This window comes from Trachypithecus francoisi, unplaced genomic scaffold, assembly GCF_009764315.1.
Source record: "Trachypithecus francoisi isolate TF-2019V2 unplaced genomic scaffold, Tfra_2.0 Lachesis_group5, whole genome shotgun sequence".
NCBI classification, from domain to species: domain Eukaryota; kingdom Metazoa; phylum Chordata; class Mammalia; order Primates; family Cercopithecidae; genus Trachypithecus; species Trachypithecus francoisi.
In genome coordinates, this window is record NW_022681470.1 from 6,892,948 (window position 1) to 6,919,490 (window position 26,543).

The following is a 26,543-nucleotide window of genomic DNA, read 5'->3' on the forward strand; positions in this document are numbered from 1 at the left end:
ACTGTGAGCAATACATTTCTGTCATTTATAAGCCACCGAGTGTATGGTAGTTTTATTATGGCTCACTGAACTGACTAAGGCATACTCTCTGTAGCATTGCGCTGCCTTCATGAAGACATCATTGGAGGTGTCTAGATAAACTTAATATGCACCAAGCCTTGTGTTAAATGATTTATAGACATGATCTCATTTAGTCCTTGTAACAACTCTTTGGGATAGGTTCTACTATTTATTGACCTTTTACCATGAGTGGAATATGGGAAAGCTTAGGTGGCTAGTAGGTGTAGGATCCAAGACCTGAGGCTGCCAGATGTATCTGCTGTGCCAAAGATTTGTGTATCTACCAGTAGAGAAAAGTTCAGCCAGTTCCTGTGGCACACCAAGCCCTAAGGAGCTTGAGGAGCTTGCATAAGATGCACAAAAGCCTCGGGACATTAGTGACTCATCTTTCCTGGAGGAACTGGCCATGGCATGGGTGTTTTTCAGAATTCCTGCTCACAGCACAATATCCATTTAGACTTTTGCTCTAATACGGGTTTCTGTCCAGGTTACTGCATGATCCATCATGTTTAACCCAAACTGAAATCAGGTGCAAAACCTTTATTTGAATTTGGAATAATTCAAACAAGTGCAGCAAAAGGCACATCTTGCAACTTACTCTCCAATTAGAGGGATGGCATCCGGAAAGTACTTCTGGAAGAAATCTATCACATCATTACTGGTTACAAGTTTATCATACTCATCAAAGGGCATGAACAGAGTACATGTGAATGATTTGCTCTGTGAGAAGAAGAGAAACAGAGTGAAAGGGGATAGAGGCCAAGTGATGCTGGCACTGTAGGTGGATCCTGAAATCACAGGACTTCTTGCTGTGACCGGGGAGCTTTTGGAAGGAATGTCCAAGCAGACAGGAAAGGCACTGTCACTTTGTTCCACTGCTCCCAAAGAAAAGCTCTGCCAAGTCCCAGGGGTGCTCTCCAGCTTCTTTGATTATTAGGACAATGTCTATATTGTAAACTCTCCATTTTCACACAGAAAATACTACACTCTTTTTTTTTTTGGAGATAGATTCTTGCTCTGTCGCCCAGGCTGGAGTACAGTGGGGTGATCTCAGCTCACTGCAACTTCCGCCTTCCGGGTCCAGGCGATTCTCCTGCCTCAGCCTCTGAGTAACTGGGATTACAGGCACACACCCTGCTAATTTTTTGTATTTTTAGTAGAGACGGAGTTTCTCCATGTTGGCAGGTTGGTCTGGAACTCCTGACCTCAGGTGATCCACCCACCTCGGCCTCCCAAAGTGCTGGGATTACAGACATGAGCCACCACGCCCAGCCTACATTCTTTAAATTACTAATAGGTTGGTTAGATTTGACCTCTCTTTTTCTTCCTTTTAAGATAGTATTACTAGGGCCTGGACCCCAGGACGTATACCAACAGAAAGAAAAAGACTCCAACCTGGGAAACAGCTATATCTACCTAGGAAAAAAGTCTCTAGGGTCTAATGAAAGAAAAGCCATGCTCTCTCTCTCTTTTTTTTTTTTTTTTTTTTTTGAAACAGGGTCTTGCTTTGCTTTCCAGGCTGGAGTGCAATGGGATGATCACAGCTTACTGCAGCCTCCACCTTCGGGGCTCAAGCAGTGCTCCCACCTCAGCCTCCTGAGTACTTGGGGATGTGCATTTCACCATGTCTGGCAATTTTTTTTTTTTTTTTTGGATAGAGGCAAGGTCTTGCTATGTTGGCCACACCAGTCTTGAACTCCTGAGCTCAAGCAATCCTCCCGCTTTGGCTTCCCAAAGTGCTGGGAACACAGGTGTGAGCCGCTGTGCCCAGCCCCATGCTCTCTTTTGATAATGCATATTCCAATGTACTACAGACCTTAAAGGCTGAATCGCTTCCTAATAGACAACCTAAATCTCTTTGGCTTTACTGGGAGGGCCATTTCTTCCTAAATTGTTTTTAGTGGAGATGATAGGCACCACCACACATAAACTCTTGTTACCCATTCATTTAAGTTAAATCTCCTTTCCAAAGTAAGTAACTGGAAATCCTTCAGATTTTTCCTCAGTCATCCCAAAGTTTCAAAGCTATAATCACTAAATAGATTAAACAATGAAGAGATCAATTAGGTATATACATTCTAAGTACAAACGTAAGTAATAAACAACATTAATTACAGATGCAAAATTACAGTTGAGAAAAAATTCTATACTACCATGTTAGGAAGTGCAATCATCATAAAGGTATTTCTAGGCCAAATATGCAGATAATTAGGTTCCATGGCATACTGCAGAAAAAAGAATATATGATTGATTAGTGCAATTATATAGCAAACCTATAAAACGGACTCAGCTTTATAATCGTTTCCACAGTAATTAAAACCAGTACCATATACACGATGATATGCACATCTATTGCTACATAAAATAGAAGTTGTTTTAGAAAACACTTTGTGTTCTGTCTTTATAAACTCAACCTTAGGTAGGTTTTTCTGACACCAGGTATAATTCAAAATTTCGGAATACCTGCGTGTGTGTGTGTATATGTAAGGAAAAAGACAGAGAGAGGGAACATCTTATGTTCTCAAATCTTGAATCACACCTGGTATAATTATATCTGGTATATAAGTACACATACATGCACATATCTAGATGTGTACATGTGTGTATATGCACACATGTATAATGTTTGCACACACATTATGTATATATTTATATAAATTTTTTTACTTTATCTTTTGCCTTATTTCAGAACTTATCTATACTGGACAGAAAAGTCTTACATTTAAATTTCATGAGCCAAACCAAAATTTTAGGAACAAGCTTCTTATCATTTGTTTCCTGTAATATAAATAATAGAGAAGAGTCTTATCTCTTTAGTAAGTCCTCTGTAATTACTATTAATACAATAACAGCCTGAATAAGTATTAGTTGCTTGGGTAGATCAATTGACCCAAAGACCCAAGTGACCCAAATTTTTGAAGGTTCCCAGGGGTATTATATACATGGAAATATGCAAACAATTCTCCAATTATTTCAACTTTGTATTATTTTCTACAGATGTTTCGAGAGCACCTTCCATGTGTATCTTACGTAGTAAGAATACCGAAAAAACAGCATAGTCTTGCAGCAAACATTTTTACACTGTATCATAGTTATTTGTGTCTTAGGTGAAGGGACTGTGCCTTCCTTGCTTTTTTAGCCTCAGACTCCCAAAGAAAGCCCAACACACAGACACAGAAATGAGTACGTGCATAACTCTTGACCTTACGGTGCAGTCGAATAGGCAACAGGAATACATATGAAAAGCAATTACTTCTTTTTAACAGTAATACTAGTGGTAGAAAGCCATTTACCCAATCTCTTGCCCCTACTCCAACCATCAGAGGAGTGCAAGTGCCTATTTCATGCATTACATTAAGAACAAAAGAAAAAAAAAGACACAAAGAAAAATAGAGAAAGTCTCATAAGATTGTTTTTGGGCCATGGCAAAATGTTCCCATGTCTGAGTCACATTGCTATGCCTAAACAATGTTCTTAAAAGAGTGGAGACATTTTTTAAAACCATCAATTATTACTATTTATTATATATACCTAGAAAATAAAGAGCTTTCTTAAATCTAGCAAGCACAGTTCTTCTTAAGTGTGGAACAATTTTTCAGCAGAATTCTGTTATCCTATAATCCAGAGTTACAGATTCTAGGCCATGAGAACAGAAGCTATCTGAAAACCAGTACAAAAAGCACTAAAAAATTAGTGAATGCATTTTGACCATGAGGATGAAATAGAAAGGTAAGGAAATGTGAAAATATGGATTTTACTGGCAGATATTTAGTATTTAACAACACTATCCCATATTGACAAGCTATTTTACAGTTGTCTGGATTTCCGAGGATAGATGAAATCAGCATCTTAAAAATGTATGCTTTATATGCAAATCAAGTATTTAATGTTGTTTGCATATCCATACTTATAAGCCAATATCCTTACTGTTTCCGTTAGTATTTTTTTCCTTAACAAGTTCCTATACTTACTTGCTTATGACAACATCAAAAATTACATACCACTTATTTGCCTGTGGTCACATACAGTTTAACCAGGAAATGAGAAAAACACAATAGAAATCACTTTGCAACCATTTTCTAGTCATTTTATTTAATAACTATTATTTGATTTAATCATGGTTATAAGAACTCTGGATTGTCAGTATACTGAAGGATTCATCATCAACCTGTTTTTTTCTCCCAAGAGAACATAGCCAAATGATATTATTCAAATCCTTTATGTGTTTCCAGTAGGAGCGTTGTAACTTCTCCCTTCCTTTCCTTTCCCTTCTCTTCCCTTCCTTTCCTTCCCTTCCCTTCCTTTCCCTTCCCTTCCTTCCCTTCCCTTCCCTTCCTTCCCTTTCCTTCCCTCCCTCCCTCTCTCCCTCCCTCCCTCCCTCCCTCCCTCCCTCCCTCCTTCCTTCCTTCCTTCCTTCCTTCCTTCCTTCCTTCCTTGAAGACAGGCTTGGGCTATGTTGCTCAGGATAGAGTGCAGTGGCATGATCTCAGCTCACTGTAGCCTTGACCTCCCAGGCTCAAGCAATCCTTCCATCTCGGCCTCACAAGTAGCTGGGACCACAGGGTGTGCCACCATCCCTGGCTAATTTTTGTATTTTTTACCAAGACAGGGTCTCCCTATGCTGCCCAGGCTGGTGTTGATCTCTTGGGTTCAAGCCATCCTCCTACCTTGGCCTCCCAAATTGCTAGGATTACAGGCCTGAGCCACTATGCCCAGCCTTCTGCTTTCTTTTTCACTCAAGAAAGCATACCAAAAAAGAAAGGACTGAGAATTGTATTATTAAAAAGATACCTATGCATCCAATTTATTATTAATTACGAAGTTCTTGTGATAGGCCTCAAAATGGATCAAGACATGTTGCTGAGAACGACTGCACTAGAATATGCATTTGCACTCATGGTGCAAGGGTTGTGGGAAGGCGTTGAGAAAGGGCAAGGACTTACATCTCCGTTCCTAGGTGGAATAGTCAACTCCATGTACCCATGAGGAATGTACTGCTGACTGTAATCAAAGCGAGGTTTCTTCATCAGGTGAGATCTGACAGTTGAATAGGCTCCATCACATCCTACAATAAGGTCACAAGTGACGTCTTTGGGAACTTTGTCAGATCTGAAAAACAGAACAAAACATCCAAAAGAAAAATATGTCTAGTGGTGAAAATGATGATGTACCTCTGGGTATGGGAAGTAGTGGCTCCACAGATAACTTAGAAAGCTCACTTTTACATGTTTGATTTGGAGCTTTGAGTTAATAGATGTAACATTTTGATGAAAACACTTGTCCCAGTCATACATTTGCTTATGAGAATAGCACAACACCCTACTGATTAATAAAGACATGGTAGGCCACAGAAGTGTGACAGGATTTGAGATTTTTGCATGAAGACGGAGAATCTTGAAAACAGGGCAAGTGTTCCAAGTGTACAAATGACTGTATGTACAACCACAGGAATGTGACCAGGATTTTCTAACAATACATTTGGCTTGAGCAGAGGTATTAGAAGAAAAGCTTAAGAAAAGAATACAAGGTAGGGTGAGAAAGGAAGAGGAAAAGAAGAGAATCCTGAACGTTAAGATAAAAGATTTCAAAACATTATTCTGGCAAAAGGGAAACTGAATTTTTCTATTAGGGGAATGATGTATGAAGAGTTGCAATTTAAGAAAACTTCCTTGGCAGTTTGAAGTGAAGGCGGAATGCCAAAGGGAGCAGAAAACAGGGATGAGGTGATGGAAACATATTATATTACATGTACAGGGATGACAGCCAGAAGTACTGTCCTACAGCTAGAAGGAGGAAGACAGACTCTGAAGCCCGTAGAAAGTAGGAGATACTGAGGAGTGTTATAGATTTAATGGGAGAGGACAGGGGAAAGAACACATCATGAATGATTCTAATTATTCGGGCATTAGTTCTGGGGAAGTCAGGAATGGGATGTGATCTGGGAGAAGCAGGTGATCAAGGTTTTAGATGTGTTTGAGATAATGGCAAGATGTTCCAGCAAGGATGTGTGATGAGAAATTAACATAAATTGATTAGAGCTTCTATAAGGATTTAGAACGAAGAAAGAGGCTTGGACTGGACATATTCATCTTAGCGATGTGGTTGTTGAACCCATGCATGTGGATCCATAGCATATCGCAAGAGTGGGATATGAGGCTTGGAACCTTAGAGGAAATAGAATCATCCGAGGAAAGGCAGAGAAATAGCACCTGGAAAGAGAACAGGACAGCAGTGGAGGGTCACGTATTTGTGAGAGAGGAGAGAGTTTGAAGCACATTAGAGTCACCAGTGTGGAATACAGTACAGTAGGAAGGTGAGCGAGTATGATAATTAAGAATTATTGGCATTGGTGTTCAGATGGCATCAGGGCCTATTTTCAATCTAAAATTCCTTGAATCTAGAAACTATTTGGTTGATCCTTTCAATAATCTTTTAACTCTTTCAAAAGAGCCAAAGAACAAAGTTTGTGGATACAATTCTCCACTCCCAGCTTTCACCTCTGAAGTCCAAAATCTGACCCATAGTTACCCAAGCACTGTGATCATTCCTTCCTCTGGATTACATTTCAACAGCTTGTGGTTAAAGTGCATTTTCACACTGGGGTATTTCTCAGCAGCTGAGGAAATGGAGAAAGAGGCAAACAGAATGATATTTCAATTCTTACTTCGCTTAATGAAATTGAAATATTGTTTTCTGGGAACAGTATGGTAGAGAATTTTATTCATAACGATGTTAAAATAAGTTCACTTAAATGGAATTTGACAACTGTTTGGTAACTATTTCAGTATAATTTGCTAGTAAAACATGAATAAAAATCAATTATTCTCATCTCAAATAGTAAATATCCAACTGATTCCACTGTGCAAACTCTTGCATTGCTGTAATTATTAGCACCCTGGGAAAGAAGCAAGCATCTCCTATTGCAGATGTCGCCTCTAATCTGAGGCTTTGCTGTGATTGGAAATATTCAGCCAAACTCCTTTCCTCATATTAGGCATGTCTCTATATCGCTTTTTGGCTAGTCTTCCGGAATTCCGATTGAAGTTGTCACAAATAGAGATTGTTGACTTTAAATCTCTTTGAAATCAAACACTGGAATAGTTAGGGGGAAAATGAGTAAGAAGCTTTGAAACTTCTCAATAAACTGAAACAAATTATTTTCATAATTTTCTGTTTTGCCTGCTAGCACTCTAGAGAATTGAGTGAATTTCAGTTTATGAACTATTAAGTATGTCCTTGTTACAACAGGAAAATATGATTTTGTCCCTATTAATGCTCATGTATTCATCTATAAATATAGCCTATTTACTATTCTTAAAGGCACAAATCAGAATACAGGTGTTAGAGCTGGAATAGACCTCAGAGATGATTTAGTTCAAAATCCTTCATCTTAAAAAGGGAGTAACCAAGATTCTGGAAGTAAAGGTCAAATGCTTGAGGTCACACAAAGTGAAAAAATTAAGGACCAAGCTAATCAAGTTGTATACATTAATTACATACAGTTTTTTGTATGTCAAAAAAGTAAATAAAAAGAATGTTGAATTTGAAAAAAAATGGGGAAAATAAGGCAGGAGTTCTATTCCTGCCTGTACTTATCTCCCCTCTTCATCTCAATCTTGTCTTATTTTTCTCTCTTTTGTTTCAGTTTGATTTGGGGTTTGAAGATTTTAACTTTCTTGCAAAACCTGACAGACCCTAAACCAAAGAAATTCATCTATGTATAAGAAGTAGTTTGGCAAATAACTTTGAAGTAATCAGAGTTGACCTGATATGCCAAGGATATATTTTAGAAACATAACATGTGTTGGTGACATAAACTTTTAACAAAATTATGTTTATGTTTTATATAAGTGTATAGTATTACATCCTAAATAATTTTTTATAGAATATTAGTCCTGGGATATACTCCCTCAAAAAAACTATTCCGTTGTCAAAGACAGAAAAGTAATGCCGAATACTCTGTCTTGGGCTGTGTTGTCCTAGTGTCCAGCCACCTATAGCATTTGAGTGCTTGGAATGTGGCTATCCTAAATCGAGATGTGTTGCCTGCATTGCATTTTGGCAAATTAGAACAAAAAGTATATATAAAAAGAATGACAGTGAATAACTTTCTGATATTGATTACATATTGAAATGATAATATTTTGGATATATTAGGTTAAAAAAAAATATATATATATATATATATATATTTTTTTTTGAGACAGATTTTCACTCTTGTTGCCCAGGTTGGAGTGCAATGGCGCAATCTCAGCTCACTGCACCCTCCACCTCCCGGATTCCAGAGATTCTCCTGGCTCAGTTTCCTGAGTAGCTGGGATTACAGGTGCCCACCAACACACCCAGCTAATTTTTACATTTTTAATAGAGATGGGATTTCACCACGTTGACCAGGCTGGTCTCAAACTCCTGGCCTCAGGTGATCCATCCACCTCAGCCTTCCAAAGTGCTGGGATTACAGGTGTGAGCCACTGTGCCTGGCCTAGGTTAAAGTATCTTATTAAAAATAACACCACCTTCTTCCTTTTTTTTTTTTAACATGGTTAGTATAAATTTGAAAAGTACACACATGCCTGGTATTTGTGGCCACATGTTGGACTGTGCTGCTCTGGAAGATCCGCAATGCAGACCAAGAATATAATAAAAGCCCTGGAGAAGTACTATAAGAAAAAAGGCTGAAAACTTGTTTGATGCAGGATTTGTCAGACTTATTTGGCCACACGTCCTTTTTCTGTTTGCTTTGGCTTAACAATTATTAACATCTCACAGAACAGCGGATGAACCGTGAAACAATCCCGCATGAAATGCCGAGGTAAGGAAATCATGAAAAGACAATGTTTTCAGAGGGAAGGGTGTGCAGTTAGGGAGAAGTGAGCATTTATAATTGATTAAATATGTGGAACGAAAACCTCCCACATTTGATGCCCCGTAAACAAAGAACGAACTTTATATGCCCAACAAAGCTTAAGAGTGAAGAGATTCAGCATTCATTTTATTGATGTATTTATGGCATTTATGAAATTGTGTGCCATGCAGCACATTCCTAATGAAAAACAATTTGGGGAACTTCTGCTGTGTACACTAAGATTGTACCTTTCCCATGTTTTAAGTTCCTTAGTATCAACAGATGTTTAATATATAATATCGGAGGCAGAAGTCATAATAGTTAAAAGCATGGACTTTGGGATAAACAGACTCAAATTTAAATCCAGATTCTACCACTTATTAACGGTGTGATCCAAGCTCTCTAAGCCTCCATTTCACCATCTGTGAAACTGAAATAAAAGTAATTTCCCCCTCATAGGGTTGTTGGAAGGGTTATGCAAATCTATGCATGTAAAACACTTAACATAGAGCTTGGTGCTTCAATGAATGTTTGCTGTTATTTTTATCTTGATAAAGTGAGAGGATTTTAGAAAGACGGTGTCATAGGTCTGCTATACTGCTTTTTGTAACAGCTGTTTTGTGGGTTTTTCTTGTTGTTGTTTTGTTTTGATTTTTTCGAGTTGACGACTTGCTCTGTGGCCCAGGGCTGGAATGCAGTGGTGCAATTATACTCCTGGGCTCAAGCCATCCTCCCTCCTCAGCCTACCAAGATGCTGGAATTACAGATGTGAGCCACTGCACCTGGCTGCTTCATTTACTTTCTTGAGATCAACCTGGATATACCTAGCAAACTGCCTCCACTCCACCCATCTACCCATCCAAAAGGCAGTCTGACAAATATAACTAAAGAGATACAATTAATAATAATACTAAACCCTCTTTCTTATATCTGGTGAATCAACTAAAGTGAAATTTCTCATAGCCCTCCCCTCCCAGTTTAATCCCATTAGATTCAGTTACATTCAGTAGATATATTGAGGGGATTGTGGAGAAACAAAGGTAAATCATGTACAGCCTCTATTTAAAAATCAGAGTCTACTGGGCTCCATCACGAGGGACTAGTTTAAAAGACAGTAGAAATATTAAGTGGCATGCTTTGCTGGGAATAAATCTGTTTAATACAAATGCTGAAGGGAGGAAAAGCAACTACAATGTAGGCTTAAACTTAGTAAGGGATACGTGGAGTGTGATTGGATTGACTATGCAAGCTACAAATTTAATTTTTAATCCAGTGGCTTTTCCGTGAATAGGTAGGCCTTTTTTAGTTACACAAATTTAAAACTTTAGGATTATATTTTACACCTTTCTCTTTCTCAACTTTCTATATCCCCTATCTATCGATTTGTTCTGTTACAAATACCATGAATCTACACCTTACTTTCTAACCACATTACTATTGCTTTATTCTTGGGCCCTTTTGTGCCCAGAGATTATGGAAACGCCTTGAAGATTGCAACACCTTCTCAGTCTTCACACTACGGCTTTTCATCTCTCTAACAGGCAAATCTTTATTATTATTATTATTATTATTATTATTTTATTATTGGGACTGAGTCTCCCTCTATCACCCAGGCTGGAGTGCAGTGGCATGATCTCAGCTTGCTGCAACCTCTGCCTCCTGGGTTCAAGCAATTCTCCTGCCTCAGCCTCCCACGTAGCTGGGATTACAGGCATGTGCCACCACATTCAGCTAATTTTTTTTTTATTTTTGTATTTTTAATAGAGACAGGGTTTCACCATATTGGCCAGACTGGTCTTGAACTCCTGACCTTGTGATCCACCTGCCTCAGCCTCCCAAAGTGCTGGGATTACAGGCGTGAGCCACTGCGCCTGGCCCAAAAGGCAAATCTAATTGTATCACTTTGCGAATTGTTTGAGTTTATCTATCGTTCCATTAGAGTGTGAGTTCTTCATCAGTGTGAACACTCATTCACTCGGTGCCTAGGAGGCCATGGGGATTCAGTATGTGTTAAACAAATGATTTCAGTTCAGAGGATAGTCAGTGAAGTGGGTGCTAGCACCTGTAATCCCAGCTACTCTGGAGTCTGAGGTGGGAGAATCACTTGAGTCAGGAGTTCAAGACCAACCTGGACAACATAGAAAGACTCTGCCTTTTAAAAAAAATTAAAAAATTAGTTGTATGTGGTAGCATGTGCCTGTAGTCCCAGCTTCTCGAGTGGCCAAGGTGGGAAGATAGCTTGAGCACAGGAGTTCAAAGTTACAGTGAGCCATGATTGCACCACTGCATACCACTCTGGGTGACAGCAAGACCTCATCTCTAAAAACTTTAGGCAATTGATATTTTCAAGAAGGATTTCGTTTATTTATTTCTTTTTTTGAGACAAGGTCTCCCTCTGTTGCCCAGGGTGGAGTGCAGTGGTGCAGTCACATCGCTCACATCTCACTGTAGCCTCGACCTCCCTGGCTCAAGTGATCCTTCCACCTCAGGCTCTTGAGTAGCTGGGACTATAGGTACACGCTTCCACACCCAGCGAATTTTTCATTCTTTGTAGAGATAAGGTCTCTCCATGTTGCCCAGGCTGGTCTCAAATTCCTGGGCTCAAGCGATCCTGGCCTCACCCTCTCAGAGTGCTGGGATTACAGGCACGAGCTATCATACCTAACTTCAAGAAGGACTTTGTAATGTACGTAGTCTTGCTCTTCATAACCCATGAAAAGGAGCAGCAAACAAATCCAGTAAATCATATGACAAGATTAGTGTCATGTGCTTTACTCAAAATGACAACTGGTGAATCAAAACATTAGACTTACCAGTCAATAGATCCTTGTTTAGATTTTCTCTGCTTACAGAAAGGATATACTGCAAGAAAAGTAGAGTAGATACTGTTTGTTTCTGGTGAATAGGCAAATATAATTCTAAGTTATTCACTCAGCAATAAAACATATTTATTATTTAGCAGAGGGTTGCAAGCTTAATTTTGTAACCATTTCGCTAAGTGACCTTTGTTTTTTTTGTTTAAAAAAGAACACTTTAGCCAAACACATATAATACAATATCCAAGTTTATGCTTAGGCTTTTTCAAAGTTTAATACTTTAAAAATCAAATCCTTCTCTTGTAGCTAAAATATAATTTTCATCAAGAGAGTTCTATATCAAAAACAAATCATAAATGTAATATTTTCAGCTTAGGTCTCCAAATTGAGCTCTTAGAAAAACTTCAGTCATGACAGTATCACTAGAATCAAAGTGTTATCTCCTGAAGAGACAACTTTGAAGGCTTTCATTTCAATGTAAAAGGTGTGTGTGTGTGTGTGTGTGTGTGTGTGTGTGTGTGTTGGTTGTGGTAGGGATGAAGGTTGATAGGAATAGGACCAGTCCTTGCATGGAACATGTATTGATTGTTTCTAACTTTATAGGACAATTCAGCAAAGCTGACCCTCTCCTGAGGCAAGGTAGGCACAGTGCCTATGGGCCTACAATACTTTTTTTTTTTTTTTTTTAAACAGAGTCTTGCTCTGTTGCCCAGGTTGGAGTGCAATGGCAAGATCTCAGCTCACTGCAACCTCCACCTTCCGGGTTCAAGTGATTCTCCTGCCTCAGCTTCCTGAGTAGCTGGGATTACAGGTGCCCGCCACCACACCCAGCTAATTTTTTTTTTTTTTTTTGATTTTTAGTAGAAATGGGGTTTTGCCATGTTGGCCAGCCTGATCTCGAACTCCTAACCTCAGGTGATCCACCAACCATGGCCACCCAAAGTGCTGGGATTACAGGGATGAGCCACATCACCAGGCCACTTTTTCCCTACTGATTTAAAAATAATAAATCACTTTTTCCCTACTGATTTAAAAATAAACTAAAATCAAAACTAAATAAATTTTAGTTTATTTTTAAATCAGGAAAAAAGTGGCCGGGCATGGTGGCTCATCCCTGTAATCCCAGCACTTTGGGAGGCTGAGGCAAGCCGATCAATTGAGGTCAGGAGTTTAAGACCAACCTGGCCAACATGGCAAAACCCCGTCTCTACTAAAAATACAAAAATTAGCCAGGCGTGGTGGCACGTGCCTGTAGTCACAGGAAGCTGAGGCAGGAGAACTGCTTGAACCCGAGAGGCAGAAGTTGCAGTGAAACGAGATCGCACCACTGCACTCCAGCCTGGATGACAGAGTGAGCCTCTGTCTCAAAAAAAAAAAAAAAGAAAGAAAGGAATAAAAGAAAGAAAGAAAAGGAAAAAAAGAAAAATGTTAAGTATTATATAATAACAAATATGTAATAATAAATCCAGCATGGATTTTATTAATCTTTATACCAATGAACCCATAAAATCTAATTTTTAGTATTTATTATTTTTCTAGAAAAGGAACCCATGGAGGCCAAAGTGCCACTTGGGGCCCATTAAAGTCATAATGCAAGCTGGTAATTCATGGTGAATCTTTTCCTTAAAATTTTAAAGCGTATAATTTCCCAAATTATGGGACATAGCAAATATTTTTAACACATATATACTAATTTATGAATCTTCACCTCATCCAAAAATAGAAGTATACATTAGCAGCTAAATCTATACTTGGTGTAAAAATAACTTGGTCAGCGGCAATGACTGAAGAGGAAATTCCTGTCTTTGTATAATTTAAAATGAACAGAAACATCTTCATTCTCTTCCTCAAAGCTAGGTTATTAATAGACTGTATTTCAACAGAAATCAAATTTGTTATTTAAATTATGTTAGGAAACATTCAAATAATAAAGGATTTTTAATTTTTAATTTTTTTTTTTTTTAATTTTTGAGACAGGGTCTTGCTGTTGTCCAGGCTGGAGTGTGGTGGCGTGATCATGGCTTACTGCAGCCTCAACCTCCCGGGCTCAAGTGATCTTCCCACCTTAGTCTCCCAAGTAGCTGGGACTACAGGCGCCCGCCACCATGCCCGGCTAATTTTTAAATTTTTAATGTAGATACAGGGTCTTGCCATGTTGCCCAGGCTGGTTTTGAACTCCTGGGCTCAAACAATCCATCTACCTTGGCCTCCCAAAGTTCTGGGATTACCAAATTATGAAGATTAATTTACATGGGGAAGATACTTTCTTTCCACCTCAGTCAACTGGGAACTGATAGACTTGTCAGCCCTGCAGGAACACCAGAATGTCCCTTTCTTTCTTTCTTTCCCTTCCTTCCTTCCTTCCTTCCTTCCTTCCTTCCTTCCTTCCTTCCTTCCCTCCATCCCTCCCTCCCTCCCTCCCTCCTTTCTTTCTTTCTTTCTTTCTTTCTTTTTTTTTTGTTGAAACAGAGTCTCGCTTTGTCGCCCAGGCTGGAGTGCGGTGGCGCCATCTCGGCTCATTACAAGCTCTGCCTCCCGCCTCCCAGGTTCACTTCATTCTCCTGCCTCCGCCTCCTGAGTAGCTGGGACTACAGGCACCCGCCACTACGCCTGGCTAATTTTTTGTATTTTTAGTAGAGACGGGGTTTCACCATATTAGCCAGATGGTCTCGATCGTCCGACCTTATGATCCGCCCGCCTCGGCCTCCCAAAGTGCTGGGATTACAGGCGTGAGCCACCGCGCCCGGTCACGCCTATAATCTTAACACTTTGCAAGGCCTAGAGAAGGTGGGCTCCCCGGGGATATGAAGAAATCCCAGAGTCATGGGAATGACTTTGTGCTCCCACAGGCTGTGGAACTGACCAGGTAAAGCAATTTTATGCAGTTCTTAAAGGGCAAGGAGGCCGCCATATTTGACCGCGATATAAAAGTGATGGTAAAGAAAAACTGAAGTATGTGGGGTCCCTGTAAATTTTGCATAAACTCAGTTCTTAAGAATTGAGAAGTAGCAGGAATGATGCGGGAGGGGCCATTTCCTCCTTGTAATGCATTGAAGGCCACAAAATGGGAACTCACAGGAACACGTTCACTCTCTTGGGGAATGTATGCACGCAGTCTCTCTCGCTCACACACACACACACAGACACGGTGGTGGGGGTGATGGTGTCAAGTCCAAGTCCCTCTCCTCATTTAGCTTTTCTGATATCTGAACCGTATCTTATCTATGGATACATTACTGGTTCAGTCTCTGAAGCGGGGACTGCTATGGTGACTTGGCCTTCCTCCGGACATTCCTTGTTAATACAAGTGAACCGTGAGACGATTACGTTGATTTCACTCTCAACTCAGTGAAACAAATAAACACCCGGAAGCTGGTTAGAACTGTAGAACCTCTGCCTCCACCCCAGTCCTAATGAGTCAGACTCTGCATTTTAACAGGATCCCGGGTGAGTTTGAGAAGCACGGGTCTACTTTCAAGGACAGCTCTGCTGAGGGTCAGAGACTTCGAAGAATATGAATCTCACTCAGACTCTGCACTTCATAAAAGGAGGCATAGCTGGATAAAAATAAAGCAAGTTGGAGTTTTTCTCTTGTCGATGGATGTTTGGTGCATTCATTATCTCTCAAGAACAGAATCAGAAGGTCTAATTAGATGAAATACATATTTCCCCCTGTTCTGTGTGTTACTGTGTGAAAGATAAGGAAAGCACACAGCAGAATAATGAGTCTCCTTTCATAAACTCTCCATCTTTATCTGGCCTCTGTTGTTTCAGAAATCATGTAGTACTGAAGGCATTTCTGGATCATTCTATATATTCTATTATAAGCCCAATTTTGAGCAAGACGGTGAGTTAGGGAAGGGTAACAACATCATGAAAGCTTCTAGATTGTTCTTGTACATTATGCTTGACGACAAATAACATAGTCATCTTCTCCATCTAATTGAAAAGGAGAAAAGAGGGAAAGGGTGTCCTAGGTAGCAGGGCAGCACAAAGGCAAGAAACGGCACAATAAGAACAGTAACAGCTAATTCTTTTTGAATGTTTGTTCTGGTCTGGGGCTTGTTTTGAGTATTTCCTCTGAATAAACTTGCTAACTAGTATCTGTATTCCTGGGGTCTAGACTAAGCCAAGCAATGTAAGAGATAGGACTGGAGAGAGAGGGGCCATCAAGCAAGAGGCAAGTTCCAGACGTTGACTTCCTTATAATCAGTGCACAAACAATGATCTCCGGGGTAAACCTACCTGAGACTTTGTCCCATAGGGAACTGCAGACTTTTTTCCTGAAAGAGAGTGGATCATTCTTGCTCTCATGGGAATACCTTGGGATACAATCTGAAATGAAACCAGAAATATTGAGTTCAATGACAGTAACATGGCATTATGCGAGAAAGATAGAAGTTGATTTTTAAATGTAATTTCAAGTATTCTCCAAGACATTTTAAAAATTGTGAAAGACCATAGAAGCCCAACGTGGTAGAAACTCCTTCAATGAAAATGGTGATCATGAAGCTTTTAGTTTTTTTTTTAATCTTAGATCTTAGAACTGGCTTAAAATTTATCTGATCTAAATCAAATATCACAGATTGAGGAAAGTGATTTGTTGTTACAGAGGTTAAGTGATTTTCTCATCATGACAAAAAGGGAGATTATAAGGAGTAAAACCCAGGGCTCCTAACATTCAATGCAAAGTGTTTTCTTACACATGGCTGCTGCTATCTGGGAGAAAACAATAGGAATGCAAATAGCACTCATATTTACTTGTACTATCAGCTCAAAGACACATTGTCACTGAAAGTAGTATCAAGAAAAATACATATATCATGTCTGTTTATATTACCAAGTTACACGTAGACAGTGAAAAGTTCTACAACGTTAAGCTCATATGATGAAAATCTGCTATAGGCCCACCATTCTTTATCCAAACCCATGGGGCTTCATGGTTTCAGAATTCAGAATTTTTCAATTTTAGAAAGTAGTGTAGTACCCATATGCTGGATATCACATAAACCCATCCCATAATCAAACACAAAATTTCTGTAGCAAAACATATTTATGCTAAATGAGATTTTTAAAAGACTGCAAAGAGTCTCATGTCAGGTCAGGTTTTGCTACTCAATGAGTGATGAGAAGCTTTCTATTTTCAGAGTTTTTTGGAGTGTAAAATTGTAGATAAGAGATTATGGGCCTGCGCAATTGGGAAAAAAAGGAATTTGGCTCCTCTTATCCTGGATGCCATCTTGACTTTCACTTTCTACAGGCAGTGATGCACCATCCTGTTGAGAACCCAGTATCGGAAGCAATCATCCGGTTGCAGGGGCCCCCTCGGGTGCCTCGAGTGTCCAATGTTCACCCTTTTGCCAAATTTCAAATATTAAAAGCTTTAGTAGAATGGGTTTTCATGCAGAGATTCTTGGTATTAAATGGTACTTTTTAAGCCAGGATGAAATCAAATCCACGCAATTGTTGAAAAATACCAGGTATTATCTTCTATAAGAAAGATACATTAAGTACCTGATCTTCCAGGCCAACAGCTTTCAAGGCTTGTCGTCCTCTATGAGAAAGGGCTAAGTTAATGCTTCTTCCACGTGTGAAGTCAGCCACTCGGGGATCTGAGACATTGGAAGCAGACTCCATGTTACACATTCTTTATATCCTAGTCCAGGATAAGCAAAATTACCGCACCTGAACAATTGGTTCATTCAGAACGAAATTAAAGACCTTAATTCTTGTAAAGAAAATGCTAATAGCAGTAAATTTATATTAAATTAAATTTAGATAGTTGGTGTTTTTTTTTATAGTTTAATGTATTTTAATAGCAAACTTACAGGAACAGCACAGAAGACAGACAACATTAAAACCATGTACTTGCATGTAGGACAACTCAGTTAGAAAAGTATAGTGAATGGATGGAATCTACTGTATGATAAAAATGCTACAAACACCGTTTAGTTGCCGTCAATAAGAAATTTACTTGTTTTAAAAAAATCCAAATGCTGGCATTGTCCAGAAAAAATTTAACAGGTTTATTTATAATTATTATAAAGTTGAACTGCTGAAACTTGTTCACTGAAACATTTTAACTTGCTTTAATGCTTTACACCTCTGCATTTATATTAAAAATTCACACACAAATGAAAATGGAAAAACTGCCAATATCTGATTTCTGTCCCCTATTTTTCCACTCGCAATCATATACTTAGGTACCTTTTGACCCCATGGAAAAAAAAAATCTAACGTTCAGAACTACCAATAACAGGAAGAAGAGAATTTTTTTTTTTTTTTTTTGAGAATGAAATGCTTCCCATCATAGTGGATTCTTAAGCACGTTCTCCACGTATGCGGCGTGCCAGCTGGATGTCTTTTGGCATCATTGTTACACGTTTGGCATGGATAGCACACAGGTTGGTGTCTTCAAAAAGGCCAACCAGGTAGGCCTCACTTGCCTCCTGCAAAGCACCGATAGCCGCGCTCTGGAAGCGCAGATCTGTTTTAAAGTCCTGAGCAATTTCTCGCACCAGATGCTGGAAGGGAAGTTTGCGAATCAGAAGTTCAGTGGACTTCCGATAACGTCTAATTTCACGGAGCGCCACAGTACCAGGCCTGTAGCGATGAGGTTTCTTCACCCCTCCAGTAGAGGGCGCACTCTTGCGAGCGGCTTTTGTAGCCAGTTGCTTCCTGGGTGCTTTACCACGGGTCGATTTGCGGGCAGTCTGCCTTGTACGAGCCATGGTACAGAGACCTCCTTACTTACCCCCCTTCTCCTTCGGCTGGAGCTCGGCGAGCGAGAGGGTGTTTTTTGTTTTTTGTTTTTAAACTAGTTTTTCTAAAAACATTGTTTTATTAAAGAAACTTTTTAAGTTCAGAAAATCTAAAGAAAAATAAGTCAAAGAATTAGAACCACATCCTGCAATTAATTCTTTCTCTCCCTTCCTTCCTTCCCTCCTTCCATTCTTTCTTTCTTTCTTTCTCTCTTTCTTTCTTTCCTTCTTTCTTTCTTTCTTTTTCTTTCTCTTTCTTTCTTTCCTTCTTTTTCTTTCTTTCTTCTTTCCTTCCTTCCTTCCTTCCTTCCTTCAGCCAGGCTGGAGCGCAGTAGCACAATCTTGCCTTATTGCAACCTCCGCCTCCTGGGTTCAATCAATCCTCCTACCACACACCACCACACCAAGCTAACTGTTGTATTTTTTGTAGAGATGGAGTTTTGCCATGTTGCCCAGGCTGGTCTCAAACTCCTGGCCTCAAGCGATCCACCTGCCCTGGCCTCCCAAAGTGCCGGGAGCCACGATGCCAAGCCTTCATCCTGCATTTTTCACCATGGACGTACCTTCCCTAGCTTCATATACATCAATCTGGAAATTCCTCTTTGCAAGAAAGCATGCTTGTAATGAGCCAACCTAGAAATTAACAAAAAAAAAATTAAATACTTATCTGATTCCACAAATATAGGGAATTTTTAGTAGCAAAATGAAGCATCATGTGTAGCTATATTTTACTAGCCTCACATCATGTGTGGTCATATTTTACTAGCCTCATTTATCACATTGATTTACTCAATTTCTGCTGAAAAGTATCAATGGCAAAAATAGCAATATTTATTCAAGATTAAGTAATAAATTTTAGAAGTCTTTTTTTTTTTTACTTTTTTATAGTGAGGTAATTTTCAAACAGAAAGAACATAAAACATATATAGCTTACAGAATAATTAGAAAGCAATTCTTTATAACCTTACATCCATTATGAGCACTACTCTGGTCAAAAAGTAGAATAGCGTCATTCCTCCAAAACTCCCCCCACCTCCTCCCCAGTTATAGTCCCCTTCCTCTCACAAAGAGGTAAACATTATTCTGACTTTCATGATAACCCATTCTTGCTTTTTTATATTTTAGCCTTTAGGTGTACATATTTCTAAGCAATATACTTTAATTTTACCCATTAAAATTTTGTTAAGTTTTTTTTTTGGAGATGGGGTCTCACTATACTTCCCAGGCTGGTCTCAAACTCGTGGGCTCAAGTGATTCTCCCACCTTGGCCTCTCAAAGTGCTAGAATTATAGGCATGAGCCACTGTGCCCAGCCATTTACCCATTTTTTAACCATATAGTTAGAATTACCGTGTGTGTGGTGTGTGTGTGTGTGTGTGTGTATGTATGTGTGTGTGTGTGTGTGTGTTGTTTGTTTTTGCATCTTGCTTCTTTAAGGCAACATTATGGGAATCATTTACATGATTACATGTAAACTTAAGGCCATCCATTTTTTTTATTACTGTGTGATTCTTCATTACATGAAAGATCACAGATTATCCATTCTACTGTCAAAGGACACTTCAGTTGTTTCTGGTCTGGGAATATGTTAACAATGCTTCAAAGAACACTTTTTTATGTGCAGGAATTCTGGTACATATATGATGATATTTTTTTCGAGGGTTCTATGCATGGAAATGGAATATCTGGTCAAAAGTTTATGTGCCTTTACTTTTATGATGCAAAACTATTTCAAAATTTGTTCATAATGTGTTTTCCCACCAGCAGCTTCTCAGAATTTATCTTTGCCAGCACTTGATGTTCTCAAACTTTTCATTATTGTGGAATGGGAGGGTGTGACCTGGTAAGTTGGAGAGGAAGGTAGTTTTAATTTGCATATGCTTAATTACTAAAGAAGTTGAGCACTTTTTTTGTTTTGTTTTGTTTTGTTTTGAGACAGAGTTTCACTCTGTCACCAGGCTGGAGTGCAGTGAGCACTTTTTCATATATTGATTGGCTGTTTGGATCTCTTCTTTTACCAAGCGTCTGTTTAGGTCTTTTGCCCATTTTCTATTGGGTTGCCTATCTTTTTTCTTTTCTTTCTTTTTCTTTTTTCTTTTCTTTTTTTAGTTGTACGTAGAGTCTGAATATAGAGTCTTTGTCATTTTTAAATATGAAAAATATCTTCTTCCATTCTGTGCCTTGCTTCTTAAATGCTATAGTCTGTTTTGAGGATGAGAAGCTGTTTATTTTAATGTAACCATATTCATCCATCTTTTATTTTATTATTAATGCAATTACAATTGTCATTTTATTTTTAATGCAATTACAAATGTCTTGTTCAAGAGATCTTTGCCTATTCTGAGATCATAAAGAATTTTTTCTGATCTATTGTCTTCTTAAAGCTTTATAATGTTGTCTTCCCAGTAGCTTTATATAGGTTGTGGTAGTTTACTACCTCATCACTAGCAACTTGTATTTGGTAAAGTCATCTGTATATAATTATCATACTTGAATTTTCAACAGTAATCAATACCGTTAACTAGACCTTCTGGAAACACTAACCTTCTCTCGTTTTCTGGTTTTCTTCATACATTTCTGGCCAGTCCCACTTTTCCTCTTTCACCATTGCAAAGACAGACAAATATTGGAGTTTCTCAAATCTCCATCCAAGTCTGTCTTCTCCATCCATGATGATATGAAAATGTATATCTCCTATCCAGATTTGTTTTTCGAGCTCATGCATACAAATATTTAAGTGATGTAGCTTCTGGTATGTCTCAAAGCACCTCAAAATCAACAGATCCGAATTGAAACTTGCGATCATCCCCTCCCATCTCATCAATTCTCTCCACATATTCCCTATGTAAGTGAATGATATGCCATCCATCCAGTTGCACAAACTAGAAAGCTAGAAGTCACCATCTCTCCTTGATACTCTATTCCCAGTTCTGCCAATTCTACCTAAAAATGTTTTTCCATCTACTCATCTCTTTTCATTTTCACCTTTCTGCCTCTAGTTATTGGAATCATTATGCTTGACTAATATCAAATTTTCTGTGTATTCTACCAGCATTCATCTTGTCTCTTTCCAATTTATTTTCCACAAGCAGTCATTTAGGGTGATGGTGTAATAGGTCATTTGAACTAATACCTCTACTGAGAGGAAAAGGAGATGCAGAGAGATGAACCTGGCATTTGGAGCCATGCCTATAGGCATGTACGAATGCAAGAGAGGCTGAGGACTTCAGTAGAATTTTTGACAGACTCATGAAACTAGAAGTACAATATTTGGAGTCTGGGACACTCCCACACCGCTTGCTCAGGAGGGCAGGTTCTGATAAACCCCTTAGGTTTTAGATCAGGACCCTAAACAGGTACATCCCAGGAGGACAAACTGGAAGGAAACCAGTGGTCCAAGGGCCTGTCTGGAAATCATCTCTAGTCCTGATCAGATTGCATTAATTTTTGATTGCTGGTAATCACAGCCACCCCAAAAGAAACAAACATAAATCCTCTCTGGAAAAAAAATGACATCACCATAGGCCTCTGATTTTCCCCATGTTTTAAAATATACAAATCTAATCATGTCACCCTTCTGCCCCAGCCTTGCTATCTTTCTTTTAGCCATTGTATTCACCATGCTGCCCCTCACTGAGGGCTCTGGCATATATTATATCCATGGCCAGAAATGTTATCTTTCCTCTTTACATAGTAAACTTCCATTCATCCTCCAGGTCTCCACTCAGTTGTACTCCCTAAAAAAAGACTTCCTGGGCCACCCTACCTCAAATCTTGCAACTGTGAGTTCTCACAGTGCTTTGAACTTTATCTTGGGGGTAAATTGCATCCTTCCAACTTCATATGTTCAAGTCCTAACCCCCAGTACCGTAAGAATGTGGCATTATTTGGAGACAGGATCCTAATATAGGTAATCAAGTTAAGATGATATCATTAGGGTGGGCCTTAGTCCAATATGACTTGTGTCTTTATAGAAAGGGGAATCAGACATGCATTGAGGAAAGATGGTGTGAAGAGACACAGAGAGAAGACTTCCATCTGCAAGCCATGGAGAGGGACCTGGAACAGGTCTTTCTCTCATAGCTCTCGGAAGGAACCAACCCTGCCGACACCTTGAGTTTGGACTTCTAGCACCAGAACTGTGAGACAATACATTTCTGTTTCTTGAGCTACCCGGTTTGTGGTAATTCATTTTGGCAAGCCTAGCAAACTAATACAAAGAGCTTACCACAATGGAAAATTTACATCTTTAGAGTGCTTCTATAATCAATATCTGTCTATCCTTCTAAGCTAGCAACAGATTTTGCTCACCATTTTATTCCTAGCATCTACCACTGTGTTTGTAACATAGTAAGTGCTTTATATATATTTGTTCAGTGTATAAATAATGGTAGAGATTACATTTTTAAGTAAAGTTGGTAACCAAGTGAAGCCAAAATTTATTGAGCGCCTACTAAATATAACTTAATCTACTAAATTTTAGGGAGTCAAAGGTTACCAGGATAAATCCTTGTGCCCAATAAACACCCTATTTAGTAAAAAGAGACAAACATATGAATGTATCAATGCTTAATGAACCACGTTTGAGTATGGAGGCCCACTTCTTACATTAAAAATTTGCAGATTCTTTTATATTATTTGAATTTCTGACATGGATTATTTAAAAATATATAATAAATTTCGTCACAAATCATCTACATATACTTTAAAAATAATTGTGTGTTTAAGTCACGTACTTTTATCCTACTTACTCAAAATTTTGTATGCGTGTTATTTCACAGACCCCTTACAAAATAATTCTGGGCTCACAGGTAAAAATCAATGTAAAGAACGAAAAGAATAAGTGAGGTCCTAGAAAACACACATGAACAAGATTAATTTTGCCTTGACGAATGTGGCAAATTGTATTTTTCAAAGATGGTCATGATGATATCCCTTATCCTACATGCTCTTCTCCAGTGTGATCTTGATACTCCTTCATCAACACATGGGGTTTATTTCTACAATCTCTTAAATCTAGAAGGGCCTGTGATTGCTTTGACCAAAACAAATGCAGTAGAAATTACCCCTAAGTTATTTTCAAGCATAGTCCTTAACTGGTCCAGAAGTTTCTGCTTCTTTCTTTTAGGGAGTCAATTATCACAAAAGACAACAGGGTCAGGAGAGTTGGAATGAAGACACATGAGGTTCATTTATTAGATTGGTGCAAAAGGAATCGCGGTTTTTACCATTAACCACAATTACTTTTGCATCAGCCTAATAGAAATGAGTCTCTCTTACTGAGAAAACAGGTAGGGAGGAAGGCAAGTAGGATGCTAAAGCCACAATCTAAACATCAAGTGATCAGTGAAAATCTAATGTAGGGAAATGGCCTAAAAGGAGAGAGACTGAGATTCAGAAGCAAGAAATCCATTCATCCATCTCCTAAAAATTCAACCACAGTAAAGGAGCTACAATATATAATGCTGCAAACAAAGCTCTCAGTGACCATGTTGAAAAAGGATCAGCTCCAAGCCAATGGTGGGCCAATGGTCTGGTTGCATGGGTTTGTTATGTTCCTTTTCTTTGATGAAAATTGATTCCAGGATCTCAGAAAAGGCGGGATGACCAGGGTGGAGATTCTGCCTCAATCATTCTAAGGTTGGCAGATGCCAATTCATACCTTTCCAACACTTATGTGTTTGCCAGTTGAACATGTATTAATGGTTTTTATGGGAGAATAAGGGATCTCGGGTAGTGTGGGCACAATAAGATTAAATCTAACTTAGGCTCATGAAAATATTAAGTGCTAGAGAGGGTGAGGCCTAATGGGATCTCTTACACATGGCTTGTAATTATCTTTTCAAGTTGAATATTCACATATTGAACAAACCAGCAATTCCTCTTAAAGGCATATACACAAGAGAAACTTTTGCTGTATGTATATCAGGTGACATGTGCCAGGCTGTTCAGTGTAGTGCCTTTCATAGGTAAAATAGACAAGTAAAAAAGCTGGGAATAGCCCAAATGACTATCAGAGAGGAATGAATGAACACATTATGACATATTCACACAATGAAATATGAAAAGCTGTGAATAGCCCAAATGACTATCAGAGAGGAATGGATGAACACATTATGGCATATCCAGACAATGAAATATGATATGAATATATTGGCAATACTATATGTGAAAAAATAAGACTCAGATGATTTTATACTGCATGATACAAAATAAAAACAATCAGGACTAAACTATAGATATATGCAAATATATAATTTTTGAAACACATAGCTAGTATTTATATGTACATGTATATATGAGATAAATATGTAAATAATATATGATAAAATGATATATAAAAATGCAAAGGAGTGATAAATAAGAGTTGGCATAATGCTTCTAATGGGTGGGGGAGAAGTACAGAGTTGATGAAGTCATTAGCAATCTACCACTTCTTGTGTTGAGTAGGAGATTCATGACTGCTTATTATTATTATTATTATTATTATTATTTTTTTTTTTTTTTTTTGAGACGGAGTCTCACTCTGTCGCCCAGGCTGGAGTGCAGTGGCCGGATCTCAGCTCACTGCAAGCTCCGCCTCCCAGGTTTACGCCATTCTCCCGCCTCAGCCTCCCGAGTAGCTGGGACTACAGGCGCCCGCCACCTCGCCCAGCTGATTTTTTGTATTTTTTAGTAGAGACGAGGTTTCACCATGTTCGCCAGGATGGTCTCGATCTCCTGACCTCGTGATCCGCCCGTCTCGGCCTCCCAAAGTGCTGGGATTACAGGCTTGAGCCACCGCGCCCGGCCTATTATTATTATTATTAATAAACAGACAAAGAAGTAAAAGTGTTTTCTCCAAGACCCGTCATAATAGTGTGTAATGAAATAAAGCTTATATGAATATGATCCCAATTCTGTGTAACTGAAGTTCAAATAAATTTAAAGCAAAAATACATTGGTAGATGTTATGTCAGTTCAGCCGGAAGAGGCAGTAATGTGTGTGGCTAACAATATAACTTTCAGACTGTAATTTTCTTTCCCCTCTCACTTTCTGTAAAAAGTGCTTAATTGGGAATAACTATCAGTGCCACCTTGAGTTGTTATGCTGGCAGGAAGGACTAAGACATAAATGTATAAGTGGAAAGGAAATGTGGTGTGTAAAGTATGTTAAGCCCACCACAAACTCTTGGTTAAGGCACAGCTGGGTTCCTGAACATAAATAGTCAAGGAGGATGGAACATGAGAGAAGAAATTGGACAGAGTTAGACAGCTGGGAGAAATAAAACAGATTTTTTGATTCTGGTTCTGAGGGTAAAACCTTAATAGAGACAGGACAGTTTCCAGTAAGGACACGAACAATTATGAAAATTTTCTGTTTGTTTTGAAACACTAAACGTTCACAAGAGTGAGATGTTTGCTCACAAAATAATTTTGCAAATTAAACATTTTATGAATAACCAGTCTGGTCCGTTTGTGTGTACAAGACTCTGAGGACATTCCTTGGTTACACAGTTACGGATTTACCCAATCTGTCATTCTCTTGCTTCTCCGCTTTCTTCTTTTGTCTCTTCATACTTCCTTATTTAAAGGTCATGTGCTTTTGACCCCATCTCGGTTCATTATAGGGATGCCTAACCTACCACTTAAAAATACTATTTGAATATTTCCTTTCTGTAAATGGTAAGGTATGCTTCTCCTGTCTTCCATTGCTTAGGTTTTCTGTCAGTTCCCATGTGACCCCTGTAGCAGCAATTGTTCAAGTAGCCGGTGATCATGAGAAAACGGTAAACCATTTAAATTGATAAATGTTGACCCTTGAATCTTACATTGAACTGATATGCAACAACAACAAATAAAACAAGAAGGGGAAAGAGGATTATAAAAATTCCATACATTTTATGTCTTTTCATATAATGTGTTTGAAATTAATCTGATAGTGCAATATTAAACATGTGTCAACTACTTTGGACTTGATGAAGCATATAACACCTTCCCTAATGTTTAAGAATCATGAATGTTTCTGAGTTTTCTGTCTATCCAACTTTTAAAAAACTTGTTAATAGTTTTTGAAATCTAT

General features: G+C 38.7%; 2 protein-coding genes across 2 annotated transcripts in view; both read right to left on the reverse strand.

Annotated features, from left to right (window-relative positions):
• The window catches only part of KMO (kynurenine 3-monooxygenase), a 50,180-nt gene that overhangs the window by 12,744 nt on the left and 10,893 nt on the right, over window positions 1–26,543 (reverse strand). The window contains 8 exon segments of the mRNA XM_033200121.1: window positions 659–780; window positions 2,214–2,285; window positions 5,004–5,169; window positions 6,589–6,676; window positions 11,719–11,767; window positions 15,967–16,056; window positions 17,236–17,333; window positions 19,046–19,115. Coding sequence (XP_033056012.1) covers window positions 659–780; window positions 2,214–2,285; window positions 5,004–5,169; window positions 6,589–6,676; window positions 11,719–11,767; window positions 15,967–16,056; window positions 17,236–17,333; window positions 19,046–19,115 — 755 coding nt within the window.
• Window positions 17,510–18,747, reverse strand: LOC117076522 (histone H3.3A-like). The gene has a single exon (XM_033200122.1). It carries the CDS (start codon window positions 18,450–18,452, stop codon window positions 18,042–18,044), a length of 411 nt encoding a protein of 136 aa, XP_033056013.1. The 5' UTR covers window positions 18,453–18,747; the 3' UTR covers window positions 17,510–18,041.

What these genes read in the sequence shown, in the direction of transcription:
- LOC117076522 (XM_033200122.1), bottom strand. Translation starts at nt 18,452, where the DNA reads ATGGCTCGTACAAGGCAGACTGCCCGCAAATCGACCCGTGGTAAAGCA.